This window comes from Urtica dioica, chromosome 5 (assembly GCF_054948205.1).
Source record: "Urtica dioica subsp. dioica isolate 48M chromosome 5, U.dioica_male_clone48M_v1_H2, whole genome shotgun sequence".
NCBI lineage: Eukaryota > Viridiplantae > Streptophyta > Magnoliopsida > Rosales > Urticaceae > Urtica > Urtica dioica.
Window position 1 is genome coordinate 30,387,835 of NC_142760.1, and position 25,806 is coordinate 30,413,640.

The 25,806-nt window shown below is 37.1% G+C and overlaps 1 protein-coding gene and 1 pseudogene across 2 annotated transcripts; both read left to right on the plus strand.

Moving 5' to 3' along the window:
• Positions 1-8,213: 8,213 nt before the first annotated feature.
• LOC149397835 (protein FAR1-RELATED SEQUENCE 6-like) lies at positions 8,214-16,609 on the plus strand (annotated as a pseudogene).
• Positions 16,610-17,437: 828 nt separating this feature from the next.
• Positions 17,438-19,982, plus strand: LOC149397836 (eukaryotic translation initiation factor-like). 2 transcript variants are annotated; one of them, XM_089614324.1, is made up of 5 exons: positions 17,438-17,624; positions 17,899-17,989; positions 18,085-18,420; positions 18,499-18,741; positions 19,285-19,982. In XM_089614324.1, coding segments are annotated over exons 1-5 (1,275 nt in total). In that variant the 5' UTR covers positions 17,438-17,622; the 3' UTR covers positions 19,888-19,982. The 2 variants fall into 2 exon arrangements, with proteins under 2 accessions (XP_089470450.1, XP_089470451.1); XM_089614325.1 differs by lacking the exon at positions 17,438-17,624 and having other exon boundaries at positions 17,899-17,994.
• Positions 19,983-25,806: the final 5,824 nt, after the last annotated feature.

Consider the following 25,806-nt stretch of genomic DNA (forward strand, 5'->3'; position numbering starts at 1 on the left):
GTCAAAAAATTTATTGACATTCATTTCATGCTATGTCTCAAAAGACAAAAATACCATTTTGACAATTTTCGTTCTTGTTTTGACTTAGCTTCCAGTTTAACTATTCCTAATCGATGTGATTCGTGACAGTGACCTCATGGATCCAAATGAACAAAGCTTGAGCTAAAAATACTTGGACTCAAAAGTTCACAAACCTATTCCAAGTTTAGCTTAATGTCAACTGACTCAACTAAAGAGTTGACACTGAAAATCTCTCGGTTCAAATGAATTTATTTTCTACACAAGAATTCAACCTAATTGTAATGAGTGGATCCACAGAATAATATCATGTTTACCCTTCATGAATATCATAAGCTAGTCGAGATTTACCATTTTACCCTTCTAGCTGTTATTTCCTCAACTCCTTTGTCGCTTGTGAATAAGTTAGAAACAATGTATTGACGAGGAGCTAATACAAGTCACATTGTTTCATCCAAAAGAGTCAAGACTCAATTTGGACACTGGCCAGTTCATTTATTCACACTCCAAGGAACAAAGCATGAGGTGATATACATTGCATTTCAGCAATCTTGTACATGAATTCCATATCTATGAGAACTTCACAAAGTTACTCATGACATTCTCACAACTTAGTACTTCACCAATAGGCCTTGTTCGGAATCACATAGTGAGTCCGAACTCTGACTTTCTCAAATGAGAATACGTAAGGTGTGAAATGGCATGTCTCATTTCAGGATTAAGGTAAGCACGATGCAATTCATACGTAGTGAGTTCGAGACATAAGAGGTTAAATGGTTTTTTCTTATCTTGTCTCTAGAAGTGCACTGGTCAATTAAGTACCTTCGGAAGATACCTAGAAGAACTATAGAGTCTCCAACTCTCAATGCCTCACAACCAGACATCATAGATTCTTCTAACAATCATACTGAGGTCAATAGTCCTTTGACCCTTAGATTGCGAATATATCGTTTTAAGCAAACTACGAAGAGTTTGTTCATGCAAATCTACATTTGTCTCTTCGTAAGTTGTTTAGTTTGTTTATGGACTAAAGACTAATGTTTTATCATAAAGCTTCAAACAGACACGGAAGAATGAATGAACGTTTCAACTTTTTATTAATGAATAAGCAATTACAAGCAAGAGTCTTCATGAGACTTTATTACATCAAATGTACAATATAAGGATTACAACTCTTCTTGTGGGCACCATTGACAACAATGAATACTTCAATTGATGAATATAAACGAATCCATAACCATAATCCTAACTTGCTATACCATAGTCTATAAAGGACTTAGTGCATGATGAGATGGAAACAAACAAAGAAGATGAAATTGAAGAACTCGTGAAATTGAAATCAAATTCAAATATTATAAAACTTATGGGAGTTCCAAATATTGTAGAAGAGAATAAAAACTGTGAATAATTGTGGTGATGCGGTGGTGATGATGATCTTCTCCGAATACTTCTTCTCTACCGAGCTTTTCAACCAAACAAGACTAATTAAAACAAAACTAATAAAAAGATGGTCTAAAGTGTTTTTGTAGGTTTCTTAGGTTTATTCGGAGTCCACATGTGCCGACGGATGAAATCTGAAGGCTCGAAATACATAAAAAGCACAAATTTTTGAAGGTTTAATTCGGGGGCTGTGAGCCGCACAAGCCTTGCAGTGCGCCGTACAAGGAGTTTTAGGTAGGCTCTGCGCCGCACAAGCAACACACCACCTAGTGAACCAAGCTCTTGTAACTTTTGTGTGGCGCACCACTTTGATGTGTTCATTGAACCACTTTTTTGGAGTTTCGGGTGTCGGAAAAGTGTTCCAAAAAATTCTCTATGCTCCTTGAGGTTGCCCCATTCTCCTCGTGTGCTCCGATTTCTGCCATTATCTCCCGAACTATGAACATATAGGAAAAACTCAAAAACACCATCAAATCCCTCTAAAACTCACGATGTTTCGTCGTTGAGTGCACTAACAAACGTGTGTAAAATGCGCTTATCGCTAATCACGCCCACGTTAATCGTATCGTTAAATCTCCCTCGAGCATCTAACAACCAAAGTTAATGTCGAGCTTTTACCTATCAATCTTAAACCCAATAAACAAAACAAATATTAAATATGAAAACACACACATGACTCTGTAGCAGTCTAGGCTATCTTCAGTCTCTAAAAATGCACTACATGGGTTCTTTTTTTTTTTTTTTTTTTTTTTCCGCACACCCAATCAAATATCTCTCGAGTATCAAATCGACCTTAAACTTCAAGCACGAGGTAGCTTATATCATGTAAAGAATTAAACGTGAAATTAAATTAGACAAAACAATATTGAGCTGGGCATGGATATTGAGATTATTATGTATAATAAGGATGTGGAGGTTGTGGTGGATAGGGAGATGAGGGTGGATATTGAAGTTTGTAAAGAGATATTGGTATGAATAATGGATTCAATATGAGCGACTTGGAGGTACATAGGAAGATGAAATCACTTAGATTGGGTTATATTCATTGTTTTCAAAATTAAAAAATTGAGACAAACTTAGACAATTTCGGACACTGGAGGTGTTTGAAGAGCTTGTGTGGGATAAACTTCGACGAGAAGAAGATTATTCTAACTTTTCTTCTTTAAGTTTATTAGTTATACTTAAAAACTATATACTGAATATTAAAACTTTATAGTAAAATTATATATGACAACTATATATTAAAATTCACTACTACAAATTAACATATTGAGTGCGGAAGGGTATTAGGTGCGTCGCACCTAAGCCAATATTAGGTGCGATATGTCGCACCAGATATTCATCCGGATGACTAAAAATTTCGCTAATATTTAGTGGTATTAGGTGCGACATTGTCGCATCTAATTTAAAATTGTCACACCTAATACTTTTAGGTGCGACAAATGTCGCACCTAATACCTTTAGGTGCGACAAATGTCGCACCCAATGCTTTTTAAAATTAAAGTTGTCAGCGAAATCCCTCCGAATATTTTTGGATCTGAGATTTCATATTAGGTGCGACATTGTCGCACCCAATATGAAAAGGGGTTATAACCCGACCGAGCCTTCTTCTTCTCTCTCACTCGTTCAAATCTCACTATCACTCTCAGCCTTCTCTCTCTCGCCGCCCGAGTCTCCTCCCTCTCCACTGCCCTCTCTCTCACCGCCGCCGCGAAGTCGCCGTCGCCGCTCTCCTTCAAATCTGCTATCTCCGTCGTCCCCCTCCACTCCTCGCTCTCCCTTAACCCGCGCCGCCCCTCCGAGCCGTCCGACCAAACGCTCTCAGTTACGTCCCCCCCCTCTCTCTCTCTCTCTCTCTCTCTCTCTCTCTCTCTCTCTCTGTCTCACCGTCTCTCAATCTCACTCTGTCTCTCTCTCTTCCAGCCCCGCCGGCCGTGACCAGCTTCGCCCGCCGTCCGCCCGGACCTGCCTTGTCTGCCCCGCCGCTCGGACCAGCCTTGCCCGCCCCATCGACCGGACCAGCCGGCCCGCCGCCTTGACCAGTTTCCCGCCCCGAGCCGCGCGCCTCAGTTGAGCCCTCGACGAGCCCGCTCTATCCTTGACGACAAGCCCACCCCGCGACCGTGGAGGTATGAGTTCCTCTCGTTGATTTTTTCTGGAACGTGATTAGTTTGGTTATAAATTTTGGATTAGTGAGATTTTGGATTGGTTAGAGATTTTGGATTGGTTAGGTTCGTTACGTTTATGTGAAATTGAATTGAAATGTTTAATTTAGTTTAGTTTTAGATTATCGTAATTATTTGAATTGAAATTGAAATGTATATGTGATTGTTACTTAGTAATTTCGTTAGTAAAATTGAATTGAAATGTTTAATTTAGTTTAGTTTTATATTATCGTAATTATTTGAATTAAAATTTAAATGTTAATGTTATTTAATTACTTAAGTTAATTTACTATTTTTTGACGGCTAATTAGTTTATTGGATATATGTTGAGTTGAATTGGTTGTTTGATTTTATTGTAATTTGTTAAAAATTTGATTAATTAATTAAGTAGTAATATATATGAATAGGATAGTCTTGGTTGGTTATATATGTGGTTTTTTTAAATTGCAGATTTTGGTTAGTCAATATTATAGGGGAAACTCTGCCGAATTTCTGGTAGAATAAAACGTATTTGCCAGAAAAATTAACTCTTTCGACAATATATTTTAACGAATTAACTAATTTGTCAAAATTGGTTAACTCGTTAATGAAATCAGTAGTGAAGTGAATTTGTATTAACGATTCACTCTCAAATTCATAATAATTCACTCTAAATTTCAAATATTAACGATTCACTCTCAATTTCCTAATAATTCACTCTTACAAAATGAATTCTAACGATTCATTTTTATCTCTCAATTTCCCGTGTCATTCAGCAGAATGTCAAATCCAAGTAGAGATTGGATTACCGAGAACAATCGGTTGAGTTTGCAATATAAAACAGGGGTTAACGAGTTTATCCGCCTTGCAAGCAAACTCCCGAACAAAAACGGTCATTATCGTTGTCCTTGTAAGTCTTGCAATAACGTGAGATGACTGGACATCGGGGTCGTAAAGAATCACCTTTTGAACAAGGGGTTTACCCCGGGATACACCGAATGGTATCATTACGGCGAACGTCATGTGCTTACCCAAGTAGAAGATGCTAGCGAGACTAACCAGAGAGGAGTCGGTGGATTGCACGATGTTCTCCATGATATAATGGATCACGAGGACTTCGACGATTTTACGGATCCGACTCCGAGTGAAGTGCGTGCAGATGAGCAAGTGGAAGACTTGTTCGTCGAGTTGGAAGCAAAATTGTACCCTGGATGAAAAGAGTTTTCGTCTTTGTCGTTCTTGGTTTCGTTGATGCACATCAAAGTCACGAACCATTGGACGAATAAGTCGTTTACATAATTGTTGCAGCTCTTGAGGAAGTCTCAAGCGAAGCAAGTATTTTACATCCAAGATCTCGTTAAGGGTCGCGAATGGGAAATCGTTCAGGAATGCAATCAACGAGGGATATGGGACATTCCTGAAGTTGATCCGACCACTTCAGCATTGATTCCATTGACAATAGAATTGTCAAATATCGACCGTCTTAATCATCGACACGAAACCACTACGGCCGAGCTTGTTACTGTTGTTGAAGATGATGAAGAAGTGGATGAAGAAGATGAGGCGTACGCCGTTTTTGAGGGAGACGATGTTGATGTCGATACTAACATTACATCAAGTTACAACGATGAATGACTAACACCATGTAATAACCATAGTCATCGAATACTAATTAAATAGTAAAAATACTAACTACAATTCATTTTGCAGGATGTCTACTTCAGGTCAGGACCCATCAGGAGGAGAGCGTGACCCCCCGCAGATGCCGAGGAAAAAACGGGGACCAACGACTGGCCTGGTTTCTGCGAGAGCTGGTGTTGGGACCCCTGGAGCGAACATAGTTCGCTACGATCAGACTGCACAGGCGTTCTACAAAGACGTCAGGGAGTAAAATCCGTTGATTGGGACGTTCCAAAACCGATTAGGAAACCTGATCAAGAGTACCATTCTAGTCGACCTCCCAGACTGGAATCATGCCTGCGCAGAGTATGGCGGCTCTTATGAACTCGATTCATAACGAGTATTGCTTCGTTTACGCTCATCCCGACACTGGCGAGCTTGTGCCTGCAGATCCTATTCGCAGCGAGATTGATATGGCTATCATTCGCGATGCGAAGAGGATGCGCCATGGCCATAAGTCGAGGTTGTCGCAGCTCTTCTTCAAGACATTTTGCGGGAGTAAGGATCTCGCTAAAAACGAAACTCCCGAAGGCTATAACCAGGAAGACTGGTTGAAAGCAATAGAGACGTTCGACTCGCCGGAGCATAAGGTATGAGTTGAACTTCCGATGGTTATTTGAATTTCTTAATATTGAACTTAACGAATTTATGTCTCGCAGGCGAAGTCTGTCCGTAACTGGGAAAATTCAAAGATGAAGAAGACGAAGGCGAGACAAGGGTCGTTTAGTTTTTTTGGTCATTGCTCGAGGAACGTAAGTCGCTTAATATTAATATGCAATATATATGTGATTCATATTTTAATGTTGAAAACTTACAGCGAAGGGAAGATGGGAGTATAGGCTCGGCTTTAGCGATATAGTCAGAAAAACACCATGACGCTAAGAGATCGTGGACGACGGACTTCGCGAAGTCGCAATTCGTAAGTTATTTGTTTTATTTACTATATTTAATTATATAAATTATTCTTATCTGATAAGTTTTTGTTTTTTTTTGTGAAGGATCAAATCACCATCCAGACGATAGATATTTTGCGGCAAGCGGAGGAGCGAAACGCCGTGATCTCCCAAGAAGATGCAGAGATGTACGCGATGCGCGACATTTTGGGAGTACGCAGAGACAGGGAAGTCGGTTTAGGGCCTTCGATCCCAAGGTCATCACTGGGTGTTGCCCAAACGCTAGATAGAGGCTCGTCAAGTTCGTCATCTCAGACCGATCCATTGGTTGCCAAGATGCGAGCTCAGATGGATGCCCAACAAGCCGAACTGCAGGAGATGCGGCAATAGATCGCCTTCCTCAGCCATATGCACAACCAGCCTCCCACGACTCCCCAACCTCCGCCTGCACCGCAACTAGGTGGGACTGATCAGCAGACGCCAGGTTCCACGCCGGTGGTTCTACGCCTAGTTCTATGGATTTTTTGCGAGACCGTCCTTACGGAAGCGGCTGAGCGATCGGCAGGGCGTCAGGCAGCGATGGACGAGGACGCGGAAGCGGTTCCCGAAGTTCTAGCAACTTATTCGGTAGATGGAATTCTAATATCGATAAGTTTTATAGGAAATAAAATTAGGAATTCATTTTTTCGCTTTTTTAGAATGAATTTGTATTTTTAATTAAGAATTCTATTTTCAGAATATTATTTCTAATTAATTTAGAATTTTGTTAATTAATTTTTATTTAATTCTAAATGAATTTTGATTTAATTTTCTTATTTTGTAATTTTTTTTAATTTAAAAAACATATTCGGTGCGACATTGTCGCACCGAATATAATGGCGGGAATGTTATTAGTTGGACAATGTCGCACCCGATATGAATAACCCGCCAATTTTTATAAATTTGGTAGGAAAATAGTCTATGCATTAGGTGCGACAATGTGGCACCTGAAAGTGTCGCACCTAAAGGTATGGTTATTAGGTGCGACATGTCGCACCTAATGCCTTTAGCGACGGACTTTTAGGTGCGACATTATCGCACCTAATGTCGCACATAATAAACTATTAGGTGCGACATATGAGGTATTTGGTGCGACAATCGTCGTACCGGATGACGCTTTTTGTCCTAGTGATTATGTATGTAACTATATAGTAAAAAATAAAATTGCATGAGACTGAGAGTAGTTGAAAAGAGCGGGAGAAGAGTGTATTGAGCTTGTGAAGAGATTATGTGAAATGAAGGTAATATTTGTACGAGAAATAAGTTGGGAAGTAAATACCATTTCTTACTGTTGTCAAGTAAAAGTTTAAATTCATCACATCCGATGAATCTCAAACGGTCACAAGTCTAATAGCTCAAATTAAAAAAAAAATCACTAAAGTCCAATCGGATTCGGAAGGATTGGAAGTAGGGCCATCCGCATCCTTTCGTCTTTCTGGTGTGCAGCCACTGGAAGGAAATTTTTAATGGCGTTGAAGATTGCAACGGAATCGGAAATTTTATCTTTTGATTCTGATGCCCAAATTCAAACATATATTAAGAAAATAAAAAATGCTTACTATCCCGAGTTTCTACTCGGGCTATTTTTACGACTTCTCAGTTTTTGCTGACATGAAATATATTAAATATTTAACATTTGGATTTATTAAAACAGAATACCAAAAGTCTTGAAGGCTTACTTTAGTAGTAGCTTCTCTTCTGTGTCTTCATTTGTTCTTGTTATTTGTCCATCTTCTGAATGTACGTACTCATGCTCTTTATTTTTCTTTATTTATTTATCTCTTCTTCCTCTTGCTTGAGTATTTGTTTTGGTTATGTATGGAAATAATTATTATTCATCTTTATACTCTGCTGCTGTTTTTTTCTTCTTCTTGTTCTTCCTCTTGTGTGGCTCGTTCATTATTTTTAAATTGTTGATATTTTTTTATATCGTTTCTTTTTCAGGAGTTTATGATAAAATTGATTTAACATCATTTGAACTCCAAAAATGTATTATTTTTATCAGAGTTTATCAGTAGTCTAAATGAAGAACATGATATGCGTGGGGAAGGAAAAAAATAGTAGTGATTACTGTGAAGTTCTAAATGCACCTGAGTATGGAATGAAGGTTGATGCTTTCAATGATTTGTTCAAGTACTACAGACAATATGGAAAGCAAGAGGGCTTTGGAATCAAAAGAAAAACATCACGAAACTCGTTAGATAATAGATTGAATTTTTTTCCTTGTCATGCGCAAAATTATTTAGTTCCTAATCCTCTAATGAGATTGAGTTGAGGAGCTAGAGTCAATGGAACCATTTTTTAGGAGGGAAAATGCAAAGTCAATTATGTTATTCTAGAACACAATCACGGATTGAGTCCTTGGAATTCACGAATTTTCTACTGCAATAACGATATAAGCACCACTGTTCAAAGAAAACTCAATACTCAACGATCGGGCAGGAATCAATGTAGCAAAAAACTTCCATTCGTTTGTAGTCGAAGCGGGAGATCACGATAATGTTCCATTCTTAGAAAAAGATTGCAGGAACTTCATTGAGAAAGCCTTATGACTACGATTAGGAGTTGGAGATGCCGAGGCAATTCATGCATATTTTACTAGAATGCAAGGTAATAATTCTAATTTCTTTTATGTGATGGATTTGGATGACAAGGCATGCATAAAAAATTTGTTTTGGCCTGATGCAAGGAGTAGAGCACTTTGTGAGGAATTTGGGGATGTGGTAACGTTTGAACATATTTGACGAATAAGTATGGTATGCCATTTGCTCATTTCTTTGGAGTTAACCACCACGGTCACTCAATCTTATTCGGATGTGGATTACTATCAAGCGAAAATACGGAAACGTTCACTTGGTTGTTCAAAAGATGGTTAGCTTGTCTGTCTGATTTGTAAACATAATTTAAACGATCCTAATTAGACAAGATCTTAGAACTAAATGATTTTCACAGAACATTAGAGATTGAGAAAAAACCTACCCCGATCCATGACGATAGTGACAGTGACGGCAGCGGATGATCACCGGAATTGGTTTCTCTCTCTTGACCTCTTTAGACTTCAGAGCTTTCTTTTGATGGCAGAGGAAAACTACGTAATAGGTTGAGAGATGACCAATCCCTAGGGTTAGCTTTATATAGACCCACCATCAGGGTATATAAGGAAGTTACCTTTATTTTAATTAACCAATAGGATTTAACCGGATTATATATTAAGCCCACTAATTGGTATTACACTTGGGCCACACACATACGTTGGCTTTATAAAATAAAGTCTAACATTCTCCCACTTGGCCCATGTGTCATTAGATACCATATGGCTTAATAATAAACGTAAGTGCGCATAGAATAAGATAAATCCATCGTAATATTGGTTACATCATAAAGTCTCTATTAAACATGAAAACTAATAAGGATCATAGCGGTTGTACGTCAATTTATTGACATAGTCCCTACCATGTATCACAATACTAGATTCACACTCAATAAGACACATAATAAGGTATTCATTAGTGGTCCGAATCTTGATCATACAATGCATTTATGTATATACTAATCATGATAGAAAACAAGATTCATTACTTCATATCAGAAACAAAATAAACGAGCTCAAAGTGTCAATCACATAAAACATAAATTGCATCAGGGATGACATCCAAGGATCCCCATTCTTTCGACATGATCAGTAAATACCTTAGGGGGCAATCCTTTCATTAATTGATCTGCAACCATAAGCTTTGTGCTAATGTGCTTGATCGACACCCTTTGCTTCTGAATTTCTTCTTTAACGACAAAGTATTTCAACTCTATCTGCTTAGCACCTTTCAAATACTTGTCGTTCTTGGAAAAAGAAGACTACTGCGGAATTATCACAATAAATTTTCAGCGGCTTGGCGATAATGTCGACAATTCCAAGTCCTGAAATAAAGTTCTGCAGCCATAAACCATAAATCGTAGCCTCAAAGCATGCTACAAACTCAGCTTCCATAGTAGATGCAGCAATGACAGTCTGCTTCGCACTCTTCCATTAAATCTCTCCTTCGGCTAAAAGGAACATAAAGCCAAAAGTGGACTTTCTGGAATCCACACATCCGGCATAATCTGAATCTGAATATCCTATCACCTCGAGGTGATCAGATCTTTTATAAGTGAACATACGATCCTTCGTTCCTTTCAGATACCTCAGTACTTTCTTTGCAGCTTTCCAATGATCTATTCCTGGATTACTTTGATACCTGCCCAGCATTCCGACAACAAAACTGATGTTTGGCCTGGTACAAGTCTGTGCGTACATCAAGCTTCCAAAAATAGACGCATAAGGAAATTGTTCCATTTGTTAGCGTTCCAATTCATTTTTTTTACATTGATTGAGACTAAATTTATCTTCCTTCTGAATTGGAACAACACCTGCAGAGCATTAGTCCATTTTGAATCTCTCAAGAACTTTATTAATGTATGCTTTCTGAGACAATCCCAACCATCCTTGTGATCTATCACGAGATATCTCTATTACGATCACATAGGATGCCTCACCCATATCTTTCATTTCAAAGTTCTTAGAGAGAAACTCCTTGGTTTGACGTAATAAACCAAGATCATTAGTTGCAAGCAAGATGTCGTCAACATACAAAACCAAAATTATAAACTTACTCCCACTGATCTTCAGATATATACATCGGTCAGCGATGTTTTCTTTAAATCCAAAAGATGTGACGGTATCATTGAACTTGAGATACCATTGTCGGGAAGCTTGTTTATGTCCATATATTGACTTCTTCAATTTATATACCATATGTTCCTTTCCGTCAACCACAAAACCTTCAGGTTGATCCATGAACACTTCTTCATCTAAATTCCCATTCAGAAATGCAGTTTTCACATCCATTTGATGGAGCTCTAAATCATAATGAGCTACCATAGCCATAACAATCCTCAGAGAGTCCTTTTTAGAGACAGGATAAAAGGTCTCTTTGTAATCAACACCATCTTTCAGAGTAAAACCTTTGGCAACGAGTCGAGCCTTGTGTCTTTTGATATTGCCATTTGAGTCGAGCTTGGTCTTGAAGACCCACTTGCACCCTACTCTTTTACAACCTTCAGGCAATTCAACAAGGTCCCAAACTTCGTTGTGATTCATTGATTTTAGCTCTTCTTTCATGGCGTCTAACCACTTAATAGAATTCTCACTTTCTATGGCTTGTGAAAATGAAACTGGATCATTATCAATTCCTAAGTCGTATTCCGACTCTTGTAGATAAACCACATAATCATCAGAAATAGCGGATCTTCGTTCTCTTACAGATCTTCTTAATGCGACTTCTTGTGGTTCATCTATGATAGTTTCATTTGGTACGACATCATTCAGTGGTGCTTGGTTATTAATTTGTTGTTCTTGCAAATCATTATCATGATCAACATGAACAGGAACAACAACTTGAGAAGAAGGTAGAGGCAAAGGTACTTGCACTCTAACTTCTTGGATTTCCACATTACGTGGTTCCAAACTCCCACTGACTTCACCATTTTCAATGAACATAGCATTACCAGTTTCAACAATTCTCGTACTATGGTTAGGACAATAGAGTCGATACCATTTAGATTTTTCTGGATAACCAATGAAGAAACCACTTATCGTTCTTGAGTCCAGTTTCCTTTCATGTGGATTATAAATTCTTACTTCCGCTGGGCAACCAAAAACATGCAGGTGCCTTAGACTAGGTTTTCTTCCCGTCCACAGTTCAAAAGATGTCTTAGGAACTGCCTTACTGGGAACCATGTTCAATAAATATACAGCGGTCTTTAAAGCATGCATCCACAAAGATTTGGGTAAAGAAGAATCGCTTAACATACTCCTAACCATATCAATTAAAGTACGATTATGTCTTTCTGCTACACCATTTTGTTGTGGTGTTCCTGGCATAGTGTATTGAGCACAGATGCAACGGCTTTCTAGGAACTTAGCAAATGGACCAGGGCACTATCCACTTTCATCATATCTTCCATAGTACTCACCACCTCTGTCAGACCTGACAATTTTCACATTTCTATCTAATTGTCTTTCACCTTCATTGACAAACACCTCTAGGGTATCTACCGATTGAGATTTTTCGTGCAACAAATAGACATATCCATAACGTGAAAAGTCGTCGATAAAAGTGATGGAATACCTTTCTCCACCAAGTGATGGAACGTCAAATGGCCCACAAATATCGGTATGTATAATTTCAAGGAGCTGTGAGCTTCTTGTGGCTGCTTTCTTACGTGTCTGTCTTGTGTGCTTTCCCTTAATGCACTCAACACAAACTCCAAGATCGGTAAAATCCAAATTAGGTAGGATATCATTCTTTACCAACCTTTCGATTCTTTCTTTGGATATATGACCCAAACGTTTATGCCATAAGTAAGCAGACGATTCATTAGATAAACCACGTTTAGTACCAACATTATGATGCACGGTTAAAAGAGTTTCAGCAAAAGGGTATCAAACTTTAGTTTGTACAAACCATCACAAAGAATATCAAAACCCAATAAAATATTTTGTTTGAATAAACTGAAACATCCATTCCCAAATTTAAAAGAGTACCCAGCTTTATCGAGTTTAGATATGGAAACCAAATTGCGAGAAACAGAAGGAACATAAAAGGTTTGAAAAAGGTCTAAATGATGCCCAGTGTCTAGGACTAAACGATAGGTTCCAATGGCTTCAACTTGGACTTTGGCTCTGTTTCCCATGAGGATGAATTTTTCATTTAAGCTTATGGTTTGGGTCGTAAGAAATCCATGCATCGTATTTGAAACATGAGTGGTACAACCAGAATTAAGCCACCAAGTATTATAAGGAACTTCGGCAAAATTTGATTCGAAACATACAAAAGCACTAGGCTTACCATTTCTTTCGAACCATACCTTACGTTTCAGGCAATCTTTATGCCAGTGCCCAGTCTTTTTACAGAACCTGCACGCATCATTGCTTAGTTCCTTCTTGTGGATTTGGACAGATAACTCATTAAGCTTTGATAGTCCTTGCTTGCCCTTTCCAGTCTTCCATGATTTCTTTCTAGCTCCTTTATGACCAACGAGATTGACATAATGATTTTCCGGTTTCTTAAGCCTCGCTTCCTCTTGAATGAGCATACTTTGTAACTCATACACATTCCATTTATCCTTCAGAGTGTTGTAATGCACGTGAAATGTGCCATACTCAAGAGGTAAGGAATTGAGGATGAACGTTACGAGGAAATTTTCATTCACTTCCATTCCCATGGTCTTCAATCTTGCTGCAATATTCTTCATTTCGACAACATGCTCATGCATGGTACGAGAACCATCAAACTTCATGGTGGTTAACTTACCCATTAGTGCCCCAGCCCGTGACTTATCAGCCGAGTCGGGCTGAGAGTTTTCTTCCACAAACTTCATAAATTCCTTAGCATTTTCAATTTTCTTAAATGTGGACTTGATGTTGTCTTCTACAGTCATTCGCATAAACGTTAGGCTCAGTCTGTTAGATCTTTCCCAAGCTTTATGGAATGATCTTTGGTCAGCGCTGCTAGCATCAGTTAGAGCAGCAGGTTTCTCACTTAAGAGTGCCAAATCAAGATCCAGAACACCGAGGTGAAACTGAACTTGTTCAGACCTTTCAGAGAAATTAAGACCATTGAACTTAATAACAGACGTGGCTTGCGACAGAAGAGAAACATGAAAAAAAGCTACAAAAATAAATAATGTATGCTTACACATTAATGCTTTGCGTAATAAACCTAATCCATAATATAGATTCATAATATGTGAAATAAACATAAGGTATACATTGAAGTCACCTTTGGGCAGATCAACAATATATACGATAAGGTAAACATAATTGATGCTAAAAATAAATTTTTCACATAATAGGTTATTGACATACTTGAATTAGATATATTTGCAAGATTTGGATATACTAAACATACGTAACCAAGCATATCAATTTACCACGATAATGTTCATGAATTATAAAACGAATGATCAACCTTTGGGCGATCCGAAAAGTTTTATAACCATGAACTTCAATATATCATAATGTCATTCGATTTATAAGCATCACATAAACATGAGTAATTGAATTTATTTGATATCTAAACTTTATAATTTGGTCACTTTGTGACTAACAAATTAAGCATAATGTATAGATATCAAAATAAAATAGCTATGATATAACACTAACATATTACCTTATAAAATTAAATATTCCGTGATACAGTTTAGATGATAAAATTCATAACTTTAATATGCAATGTAATGTAAGTACTAACATTACATGATCAGTTTAACCCAAAAAGAAAAAGCAAAATTAAAACTGATCCTTTCAAGTATGTTTGGTCTTATGCATAATCAATGAGATACATAAAACATTCACTCATGAATGTGTACAACGTCAAACCCATAATCCGAATATGAGACATACGATTGTAACGATAGAAATATTTTAAAAACACATATGATCTCAAACGTAATCGGTAATGATTAAAGTCTTATTTTTAATTCATGGCAACATAAATATCGCCGATTGAATTTGTAAAATAAAATAAAAAACTTTTCAATTAATGTATACCCTCGTATCCATATTCAGACCATACAAAAGAGCTTTTCTCATGAATAATAGAGATAAGGTCCATTCAAGTCGGTCAAAGTAAAGCAAAGTGAAATAATCACAGAAACGAACGAAATTGCCAAAAAGTCGATCCATGAATCATAAACAATGATAATAAATAAATTGAACCAATAGATCACACAAAAAAAAAACATAATATCGCAACTTAAATTTCAATATTGAATAATATATAAGCGGAAGCATAACGCGCGGAGGATGAAAACAAATCGTTATAGGAAAATCTCTAATTCATCAATCAATGCTCTGATACCACATGTAAGCATAATTTAAACGATCCTAATGCCAAGATCTTAAAACTAAATGATTTTCACAGAACATTAGAGATTGAGAAAAAACCTACCTCGATCCATGACGATAATGACGGTGACGACATCGGATGATCACCGGAATCGGTTTCTCTCTCTTGACCTTTTTAGACTTCAGAGCTTTCTTTTGATGGCAGAGGAAAACTACGTAATAGGTTGAGAGAGGACCAATCCCTAGGGTTAGCTTTATATAGACCCACCATCAGGGTATATAGGGAAGTTACCTTTATTTTAGTTAACCAATATGATTTAACTGGATTATATATTTAGCCCACTAATTGGTATTACACTTGGGCCACACACATACGTGGGCTTTATAAAATAAAGTCTAACATGATTGCGCTCCTAATGCCATAATTATTGATCAAGACAGAGCCATGAAAAAAGCAATTGAAACTGTGTTTCCCCACACTCGTCATCGATGGTGCTTATGGCACATAATGAAGAAGATACCCGAAAAGTTAAGTGGTTTTCAAGATTATAAGGAAATTAAAAAAACACTTAAAAATGTGGTCTTTACTTCCTTATTAGTGGAAGAGTTTGAAAAAATTACGGAGTTATTTCTCAATGAACTCAGTCTTCAAGAAAATGTGTGATTGTCTAGCTTGTATGAAGAAAGATACCGATGGGTACCGGCTTTTGTTAAAGGCACATTTTGGGCTAGAATGTCAACTATGTAGTGAAAGTATGAATTCATTTATTGATGCGTATGTCAACTCCAAGACAACATTGAAGCAATTTGTTGAGCAATATGATTGTCTCAAAGAGACAAGATTCAGAAAGAAAATAAAGCTGATTTTAAGTCTCTTAACACATTAGTTCCATGTGCGACTCATTTTGAGTTGGAAAAACGATTTCAAGAGGCTTACACTATTGCAAAGTTCAAAGAGCTTCAAAAGGAGGTAACATCGAAGCTTTTTTGTGAAGTTGCTAGTGTAGCTGAAAATTGTGAAATGAAATGTTCATGTCGATTGTATGAATCTAAAGAAATTTTGTGCAGCATTCGATTTCAGTTCTCATTAAAATGGGAGTTAAAAAATGTACCAACAACGTATGCCTTGTCGCGCTGGAGAAAAAAAATTGAGAAGAGGTCACACGAAGATCAAAGTTTCTTATGATGATTTCAACCAAAATACCGAAGCCGAACGATTTCAAAAATTGCATAAAAAATTTGAGAATCTGGCATGCATTTCAGACGAGAAATTCCAACTGCTATGGAATTGGATGAAAGATTTTCAAGCAAAAGTTACTCAAGATGAAGCAAATGATGAAGTAATGAATAATAGTAGTCACACTAAGAGTGCTCATGCCAAGGAGATTACTGAGAGCAATCAAATTCATGCTCCCGTAGATTTTCAAAGACAAGATCAACCACCTAAAAATAGAAAAATCTCAAAAATTGAGAAGATATCTGCTAAAAGGAAAGGAAAAGGAAAAAAATGAGAAAATGCGAAGAAGGGAAAATAGACTATGCTAAATGGAGACATCCAAGTAAATAATTTTATTCTTAATTTTATAGTTATTAATTATGTAAGTATGTATATATATATATATATATATATGTATATATATATATATATATATTTATAATTATTTTATCTATTTAAGTGCAGGAAATGGTGCCTTTGGGGAATAACTTACCCATAGAATATGTTCCACAATACTAACAACAGCCCATAGATCTTTTCGTTATATCAATCACACCATATAATGTTCAAAGTAACATGACATCAATTTCTTCCACTAAATCTCACATTTGTTTAATTATTTTCAATGATATTCATCAACTTAAAAATTAACTCTTTCTTTGGAACAGATCTTTCAATGTCTAGCAACATGGTACACTATAAATCTATAAACCGTATCTTCCAATTTAACAAAGAACTCTTGCTGGTATTTTTGTATTAGAGAGATATCGGTATTTTGGTGTATATCATGGTCAATTCTAGTCATATATATATATAATCTGTGTGTATACTATTGGGTATTAACTAAAAAAAAGAATATTAAATGAAGAAAGAATATTAAATGAAGAGAGAAAACTTTGTTTTATGGAAAATAAAAAATAAATTAATCTTGATGACATATAAAGTTAACAGATGTAGCTATATGAATGACTCATCATAATTGGCTTACTAAACTGTTCGGGCAAAATAGCAACCCTCTACAAAAAATTATACGTGGTACTTAAGATTAAGATAGTTTAGTGGTAATTCCACACCAGTGGAGATTGTGAGTTCAATACCACTGCACCAAAGCTGCCTTAAAAAAAAAAAATTATATTCTAAACTCTCTCTCTCTGCCTTCTTTAGTGACATTGATCCTACGCACACATTTGCCTTTTCAGTTCCCCCATCAAAAGGAAAACTAGAAATTTTCTTAATGTCTTTTTAGTTTCTCAGCTTTGGCGAGGCAAACTCTCTTCACCGAGCAGCAAGAGTGGAGGAAGAAGAGCCATGTACAGTCTTTAAAACCCATTTATGTTTTTGGTTTTGTGCTTTATGCAATTTTTTGTATGGGTAAATAGATCAACTTTTAGCTTATGCTATTTTAAAAGATCGTCTGAACTTCGAACTTCATTTAAGTTACCTAAGGGTCTCAGTCCCCAAGTTCAAATTTTTGAAAGCCAAAATATTGAGACAAAAGTGTTAATTTTATTTTCCTTGTATAAAATATCAGCCTTTTGAGAATAATCTCAATTTTCAATTGATTTGCTTGTTCTTGTAATACAGGTTTCTCAATAAGTTGACTCCAGAGAAGTTTGATGCCCGTTTACGTCAAATGGTTGACTCCGGCATTACGTCAGCTGCGATGTTGATGAGGGTGAGGTGACATTGATGATTGATCCAAACCCATCTTAATTCATAAATCTTTATAATTCCCAGTTTATTTATATATTTTTAATTGTATTATTCTAGGTTATTGTGACACTGATATACGATAAGGCTGTTTTGGAGCCAATAAATTGCCGTATGTATGCCCGACTTTGTTACGATCTCGATCAGAAGCTGCTCCCTTTCCCGTGTGACGAGCCAGGTGGTAAAGTGACAGTCAAGCGTCTCCTCTTGAATATGTGCCAAATGACATTCGAAGGCGCTGACGAACTCAGCAAGGAATTAGAGAAGCTGAGCGGTCCCGAACGCAGGGACAAAATACGATTGTTAGAAATCCGTAGACTAGGAAACGTCAAGTTTATAGGAGAGCTTATGATGCAGTACATGATACCCCAGAGTATATGCCATTTAATTGTTCAGGTTCTTTTCGTGTCTCACCTTTGTGTTGGGGATCGGTTGATGTTTGATCATTTATTGATGTAATGGTTTGTCAAACAGGAACTCTTGGGAGGCGATCCTGAAGAGTGCCCTGCTGAGGAAAACGTCGAGGCGGTTTGCGTTTTCTTGAACACAATTGGCAAGAAACTGGACGAGAGCCTCGAGTCGAGGCGCATGAACGACACATATTTCAGCCGACTGAAGAAATTTACGACGAGCACTAAGTTGTCTCCGAGGATTATAATCATGGTGCGTGATTTGCTTGATTTGCGTGCCAAGGATTGGGTAACTAGGAGTGAAGAGGTGACTTCTCTGTCTTTTCTTCTTAGGCCTAAATAAATTATAACAGGGGAGTTCTGATCTTCGGGTTTTAGGCTCCATTTGGAACATGGAAAATAAGAGGGAAAGTAAAATTAAAGGGAAAATATGAGGGGAAATCAAATTTTATTAATGTATTTGAATCCATGGAAAATGAGACAAAAAGAAAACGGGAAAGTGAAACGCGGGCCTCAGGTATAGAAATTTAGATGAATTATATTCCTCACCCGATTTTCCATGGAAAATGGAAACTACTCATTAGTTACATATTTTCCCTTCCATATTCTTATTCGTTCTATTTTTCCCCATCTAAACAACACAAGGAAAACATAAGATTGCAGGAAGTTATTTTCTTAAAATGCACTTTTGAATTAGGCATTTAGCTCAGTCTAGGCAAATGGCTACCATGAGAAAAGCAATATCTTTACCCTTTGCTGCTACATGGGAAGAGGCGATAAATCAAATATCTTTGTAAATGATCGCTTGTATAAGGGCACGATTTAATAGTAATTTTTTGCTTTCTTATAGGTCGAAGCCAATGATAATACCATCGTTGATATCCATCCCGAGACAAAAGAGAATCCCGGGCTACTCTTGGGTGCGACTACAAGCATCGGAGACAGTCGTGATGGTTTGGGAATCGATAACGGCAGCTGTGAAACGTGTAGAACCCACTCATTGAACGAAGTGCTGACTTGCACCGGGGAACTCGACTCTATTGCCCGCCATTCCGAGCTTGTCAAGGAAATCATTTCTTGGGCGATCAAGAAAGGCCCGCACGTAAACGCCGAGCTCATCGTCGAGCTTCTTGAGCACCTGCGCGGCAAAAACGTTGTCACTGTCGAGGACATTGCAAATGGATGCCTTCTCTGCGCTCCGCTCCTGGAGGGTCTGCGCATCGAAATTCCGAGAGCACCGGCGAGTTTCGGGGAGATATTAGGAGGGATAGTTTTGAGCGGGTACGCGGACTTCAAAGCGGTGAAGGAGGCCATAGAGAAGCTCGGGCCAGAGAGCGGAATTCGGGCGGCGGTTTTCGCCGGAGCGATGCGAGTCGTCAACGGGAGTCCGTCCGGTCCACGGGTTTTGGAATCACAAGCGTCCAACGTGTTTGAGTGCCTGCATTTTCTCTGAATGACTTACTAATAAAAAAAAATGGCACCGTTTTGTGTTTGTGTATGTAGATCACGTTCTCGGGGTTTTATTTTTTATTTATTTATTTATTTTTTTTAATCAGAAGTAACTACAAGAATTCAGCTTCATGAACTTGCAGCTTGTTCGCTCAATCTGTTAAAATAACTGAAAAGTGAAACCAATGACACACTTCCTAACGTTTCAACTTAGTCGATCTGGGGATTTCTCTTTGTCAGCTTCAGATTTTCCAAGTTATAGCCATTGATGGCACTCACTTACAAAAAGATTGTCATAAACATGTCAATTAGAAAGATACAAATTACTCAGAAGCACAGCACGCCAGCTCAACAAAAATGCCGTTAATGAGTTTCTGCGCAGGGACGTTCTTTTACCGAGCTTCGTTAATAAGCTCAGTCCAATTATAAAAGAAGACGTGGCTTGTGCGAGTTTCCATGGTATCGCAAACTGAAAAGACATACATGTATTTATGTAATAATGAACGCAATTTACATAGAGAAAAGGTTAATTAACACATATTTATTGAATTTTGTGTAGTTCTACGCGTAGAAACTAAAATTACTCTTTGAAACTTAGCAGTACTCTTTATATAGCTTTATCTTTCAAAGTTGTATGCGACTTTCACAAACATTTTATCCAACATATGGTAAGTGTATGTAGGTTTTTCATAATACCATCAGAATCTGCTACTCTTTAACATCCAAAAGTCTATATTATGAACATAGCATCAAACACATAATTCATCTAGCAACAATGGAGTCAACTTTCTGCTCTTACTATGTTCTCCTTCTTTTTCTACAATTTTTTTTTTCTCATGCCATGCCATACTCGCAAACCCAAACGGGTATCTGATCCAATCGTTGGGATTCGGCCCAAGATGAGCGAACGCAAAGAGCCGCCATCTTGAAGGGGCGTGTTAGGAATCCCACATTTAAAGTGAATGAGAACTAACAAATGCTTATAAAGGTCATGAGTTACTCCTCTCATTACCAATTGATTTTGAGATGGAACCCCATGATACTTTCACAGATCTAAAACAGATTGCAATAATAGAAATCACATATACAAGAATTTTTTTTTTTTTTTTTTTTTTTTGTAACTAATGAGCGCAAACCCATAGGCAACTACATTAGTAGTTGCCGGTTGTTTTGGCAAATAGCGACTTCATTTAGACTTGCGGCAACTCCTTAAGGAGTTGCTATAGGTTTTTTTTTTTTCTAGTAATTAACGTGTTCAAAACCATAATTCCTCCTTTTCCACACCACGAAAAGTTAAAAATATTTCATAGCCTGCCATATTTTCTTCTTGGCGCTCAAATCCCCCCTCAAACTCCTTAATAAACCTTGTTCTCATTTTCACCAAATCTCCAAATCACTATCTCTAAAGGCGGAGCTGCTTTGGGCCCGGGGGGCATTGGATGCCCCCTCAACTTTTGAAAATTGTAATTTTTATCATAAAATTTAAGTTTAGTCTAAATTTATAAGATTTTTCTAAATTTGCACCTCTGTTTTTTTTTTTTCCTTTTTTCAAATTTGGAGATCCTCGACGACGCCATTGACAGAGGAAGCCACTATCCGCCCCTTTTTTATTCTTTCTTTCTATCATTTTTTTTTCTTTATGTGATTCAAAAAATTTTGTGCTTCGCCCACCACAAGTTCAATAATATTTCCAAGAAAAAATGATGAAATGATTGAAAAATGGTGGGCATTTAGCATATATCTGTTTACTCAATGTTGTTTTGATTTGCATCTTATGTGGCTTACAAAAATAAGGATTTGTGGAGGCTGATGCAGATATGATGGTAGAATATGGAAGGATTTTGATAGGTAATCTTTGTCTTCTTGTCTCAATTTGGATTTTTCTTTTTCAAATATAAGTTTTCTTATCATACAAACAATGGGACACTCGTTTATATCTTTCTTAGATAGTTCGGCAAGATGTCAAAGAAGTCCTTTTGTATCTGTCTTCAAGCTTTCAAGGTAAAAGTAATGCACCCTGCAATTGAGTAATCCAACACATATTATAATTGATGAGTGGATTTTTAAGTCAATTTAATGCTTTTGTATTGAATTATGGTCGGTAAAAGTTGGAGCTGAAAGTTGTATTGTGGAATAATTATTTATGGAAATGACAATTTGTATAGCGGAAAATGCGATAAGAGCTAGATTCTCCTTTTTTTTTTCTCCACGGACTTTTTATCTTTGGTGCACCATACGCGAACGGTGTTGTGATGAAAAAATTTAGAAGGAGTTGAGCTTAAGTGATAGTGACATTTTATTTAATAATTGAGGAGGATAACAGACTCGAGCTGAGCCTCGGTCTGTAGTTCAGGTAATTGTGTGTGAAGTCAAAGGGTAAAAATGTGAGCTTGTCGGACAAAAAAGAGGAAGAGAGTGAGAGGGGAAACAAAGTGGCAGATGAGTTCAAGAACTTTCTAAATGCAGGACCCTAAGCAACGTTTCCAAAGAGGGGATATGGCGAAGCCCAAAGAGAATTTCTCCAATGACCTCTCCAAGGCGAGCTTCAACAATACTTGGTAATTATAATCCAAATGGTATCATAGAGTCGTGAAAATTTGTAGATAAGTAAGTATTAGAACTCACTCAGGTTTTTAGTCAATGTGGTCTGGTTTTTAGTCTGTGTCGTTTTTATTCTTTTTTCAATAGTTGTCGTTTATTATTTGTAAACAGGCTATATAGAGCCAATCTTCTGTACAATTCATATTTGAATCGAATAAAACATTTTTTCACTCTGGTTCATGGACGAACAGAGTTTCATCCCCAAAATTCGATTCCTCTATCTAAATCCCTAGAAATCCAGTAGTAAGTGGTTGAATATACAATACTCTGAAGTCAAATCGGAGGAAAATATAAATCAATGAGTAAAAGTAAATGATACAAAAAATGGTAGCCCAATTCGGTGTAACGTCACTTATTTTGAAGGGCAGTTTGCACAGTAAATTTTTTTTTTTCACCATATAAAAAATATTCAACAGTACACAATGATCTTATATGGACAATCTCCGTCTCAAAGCCAGTTTTTCCATTATACTCGTGAATTTCAACTCAGGCTCCCCTTTAATATGAGATCCATTCACTTGCACTTTCAAACAGTCTCTCAAGTGTTTGGTAATCTTCAATGTCAACGCTTTTGAATACTTTAATCACGAAATCAAAAAACCTAAACAACACTCTAACGATCAATGAATATGAAATAGTATCTAGAGAATCACACCACACACACCACACATATAGTTTCTTAATCCTCTGATATTGCACGTCTAAGAACCCAAATTGTGTGAATAAATGTGTCAAGACTATTAAGGGCATGACCTTTTTTTTTTTTCTAGTATTTAACAACTCTAAAATTCTAATTAGGGTTTCATTACCTATTCACGTGAAAAAAATATATGTAAAAGATTTGATATGATAAGGGCAGCGTCTAAACCAAGACATGTCAACGAGCCAATTCCAAATACAAGAGTTCAAGACTTCAATGAAGACTTTCGTGGTTTAAGCCAAGATGAATGAAAAATGTATAAATCTTGGCATGGGCTGATCTACTCTTCCAGAAGCAAAATGGTTAAGTATGCCTCTCATTAGATGCCATAAGCCTTCTCTAATCAGATGTTGTTTGGAGAACTAGGTACAACTCTTTATTAGGCTTAAAAGAGTGTATTTGGGCTGCTTGTTTATGGGTCTCATGGATAAAGTTCTCCATCTCCTCCTTGAGCTGTTTAGCTCTTGATCTTGTCATTGGTCCTGGTTGATCTTGGATTAAGTCCTTCTTTACTTGTTTATGAGTTGAATCCATCTTGACTTGATCTTCATGCGAATCCATCTTGATGTAGGAGGAGATGGAGAACTTTATCCATGAGGCCCAAAAACAAGCAGCCCAAATACACTCTTTTAAGCCTAATAAAGAGTTGTACCTAGTTCTCCAAACAACATCTGATTAGAGAAGGCTTATGGCATCTAATGAGAGGCATAATTAGCCATTTATGACACCATTTAGAGCAGCAACAAAGGGGATTCCGAATTTCACAAGGAATGTCATCAGATTCATGTTTTATGGCATTTAATGTCTAGTTTTAATTGTCTTTAAGTGTGTTTATTTCATTTCAGTTTCTTTTTGCTTTGTTAGCTTTGAAAAACGTTTTATAATGGTTGTAATAGTCTGAATAGTTTTTCAGAACACTTTGAATGAATTTGTGAGAGATTTCTCTTTGTTTCTTGAAGAAACTATACTAAACTTATCAAGGGAATTCCTTGTGGCGTTCGAATTTGACTTATCAAGCGAATTTCCATTCTCGTTTGTGGCGTCTTCATCATTCCAAAGTTCGAGCTTCAACATAAGCTACGGGTCGCGGATTCACCGAATCTGATCTCGAAGGATCCTTGGGTCTGATCCAATCCAACAAATTGAGAAGGGTCATAGTCACATTGTTGGCTTGGTTCGCATCAGTTGGTATCAGAGCGCAGAACTCTCCCAGGTTTTTATGAGTGATTGTTAATAGTTTTATAAAAAGAAAATGGATTTTGATAAGGTTTTGAGTGAACTGAAGGATATGGTTTCAAAAGAAACGAGAAAGCTTGTGAAGAGATTAGATCAAGTTGAAGAACAATTACAACCAAGAAGTCTGATTCAAAAGAAAAGGAGGTTAGAGTGGATTTTTTTGATGGAAAACATCTACACCATGTTGGAACAACCGACCGAACAAGAAGACAAGGAAGAACTTGTTCAGCGTGTTGAAGTTGTTAAAGAAATGAAAAAGCCGACGGAGAAGGATTATGTGACTACGCTGAACGAAGAGCCTATTAGAGTAAACTTAGAAGTTCCAGAATCTGAAGGTAATGATTTTGAAGAGAACAAGAGCCTGGAGGATGAAGTAATTTCCTCTCAATCAAAGGAGTTCAAGATATCCCCAATCGCTGCAAATAACATGCAAGATTTGAGGACAAATCTTTTCCAAGAGAGAGAGTATGATATGATAAGGGCAGCGTCTAAACCAAGACATGTCAACGAGCCAATTCCAAATACAAGAGTTCAAGACTTCAATGAAGACTTTCATGGTTTTAAGCCAAGATGAATGGAAAATGTATAAATCTTGGCATGGGCTGATCTACTCTTCCAGAAGCAAAATGGTTAATTCATCATCTAAGCAATTGAAGAGATGGTTAAGAAGCCCAAAAAGTTTTATTCTTCATCAGATTATAAATGGGCATGACTTTTGGGATTCTTATGAAGTTTCACCTTAAATTGGTATCTTTTAGTTGGCTGAAACAATTGGTAATTGTTTATTTTCGTTTTATTAGTAGGCTGAATTCAAAATGTTGTATTTATTGGGTTTAAGAGGTGTCATTATGTGATCTGATTACTTAGGGGGTTATAATTTCGTTTTTATTGTCTTAATGGGTTTAAATGAGGCTTTTGGTTTTCCTAGCATGAAGGGTTGTTTCATGCCTATAAATTCATCTCCATTTTAATGAGAAAAGCATCCAGATTTTGATAAAAAAAAATGAGAGTCTTCTTTTGAGTTCTATATGAATTTTTATTGAACTTATCAAGACGAGTCTTGTGGCGTTCAAACTGACTTATCAATCGGTCTTTCGCATCCGATCGTGACGTCATTCAATCCCCGACTTATCAAACGATCTTTCACCATTGTTTGTGGCATCTTCATTATTCCAAGGTTCGCGTCTCTATAGGCGTTGGGTCGCGGAGTTACCAAACTTGTGGAGAAAACGATCCTTCCGCTGGAAATCGTGTTCCTGGCAATGAGCATCGTATCAAGATCTTTCGTGAATCATTCTGGTGAAATAGAAAACTTTCCAGAAATACAGAATTGCACACATCGACAAAGATGTCTCAACATATCCTAACACATGTTTTCAAGGCATC

Coding starts and splice junctions, on each gene's coding strand:
- LOC149397836 (XM_089614324.1), top strand. Junction 17,990..18,084: donor CAGCTGCGATGTTGATGAGG/GTGAGGTGACAT, acceptor GTATTATTCTAG/GTTATTGTGACACTGATATA. Junction 18,742..19,284: donor GGGTAACTAGGAGTGAAGAG/GTGACTTCTCTG, acceptor GCTTTCTTATAG/GTCGAAGCCAATGATAATAC.